The sequence below is a fragment of the Pygoscelis adeliae genome, unplaced genomic scaffold (genome assembly GCF_000699105.1).
Source record: "Pygoscelis adeliae isolate BGI_AS28 unplaced genomic scaffold, ASM69910v1 Scaffold459, whole genome shotgun sequence".
Lineage (NCBI taxonomy): Eukaryota > Metazoa > Chordata > Aves > Sphenisciformes > Spheniscidae > Pygoscelis > Pygoscelis adeliae.
Genome location: NW_008825435.1, coordinates 49,047 through 50,202, shown reverse-complemented (window position 1 = coordinate 50,202; position 1,156 = coordinate 49,047). Strand labels below are relative to the sequence as shown.

At 60.9% G+C, this 1,156-nt stretch overlaps 1 protein-coding gene across 1 annotated transcript in view; it reads left to right on the top strand.

Moving 5' to 3' along the window:
* Positions 1-1,156, top strand: part of LOC103922936 — a 14,888-nt gene that overhangs the window by 2,524 nt on the left and 11,208 nt on the right. Inside the window, exon 5 of the mRNA XM_009331162.1 lies at positions 28-92. Within this exon, the coding sequence (XP_009329437.1) occupies positions 28-92 (65 nt within the window). The remainder of the gene's footprint in view (positions 1-27; positions 93-1,156) is intronic.

Sequence of the window (1,156 nt, the reverse complement as noted above, 5' to 3'; positions counted from 1 at the left end):
TTGGGCCGCAGGGTCAATGTTGATTAGTGCCTGGGGCTGCGGAGGCAGGGCGAGCGCCTGGAGTGGGTGGATGGCAGCAGCTTCAACCACACGTGAGTCCTGTCGCGAGCCAGGGCCATGGGGTGACCGTCCTGCGGTGGGCCAGGCAGGGGCCTGGTGGGACGTGTCTGCTGGGACTGTCCCTTGCAGGCAGCACTTGCCTCTTCCTGGTGCTTGAGGGGACAACCGCTAACCCGACAGTACCAGCGGTGCCTTTCCTTCTTCTTGCAGGTTCCTGGTGCACGGCCAAGGAGTGTGTGCGTATTTGAAGGACCGTGCTGTCGCAAGTTCAAGCTGCTCACAGCACCGGCCTTATCTCTGCCGCAAGCCCCAAGCTCTGATGGGAACCACATGACAGAGGTGATGGAGAAAGAATCACAGAAGAGTTTGGGTTGGAAGGGCCCTTCACAGACCGTCTAGTCCAACCCCCCTGCCATGAGCGGGGACATCTCCAACTAGATCAAGCTGCTCAGAGCCCCGTCCAACCTGGGCATCTTTCCAGGGATGGGGCATCCACCACCTCTCCGGGCGACCTGGTCCAGTGTCTCACCACCCTCAGCGTAAGACATTTCTTCCTTAGATCTAATCTAAATCTACCCTTTTTTAGCTTAAAATTGTTCCCCCTTATCCTATCGCTATGGGCCCCATCAAAAACTCTGTCCCCATGAGTGTTGAGGGGCCACCACGAGGTCTCCCCGGAGCCTTCTCTTCTCCAGGCTGCCCAACCCCAGCTCTCCCAGCCTGCCCTCACAGCAGAGGTGCTCCAGCCCTCGGATCAGCTCCGTGGCCTCCTCCGGACCCGCTCCGACAGGTCCATGTCCTTCTCGTCCTGAGGGCCCCCTGGACATAGTTGCTCCGGGCCGGGGGGGTGTCTCACCGGAGCGGAGCGGGAGCATCCCCTCCCTCGACCTGCTGGCCACACGGCTTCTGAAGCGGCCCAGGAGACGGCTGGCTTTCTGGGCCGTGAGCCGCACGTTGCCGGCTCACGTCCGGCTTTTCATGCACTGGTACCCCCAAGTCCTTTTCGGCAGGGCTGCTCTCAATCCCTTCATCCCCCAGCCTGTCTTGATACTGGGGGTTGCCTTGACCCAGGTGCAGGACCTTGCACTTGGCCTTG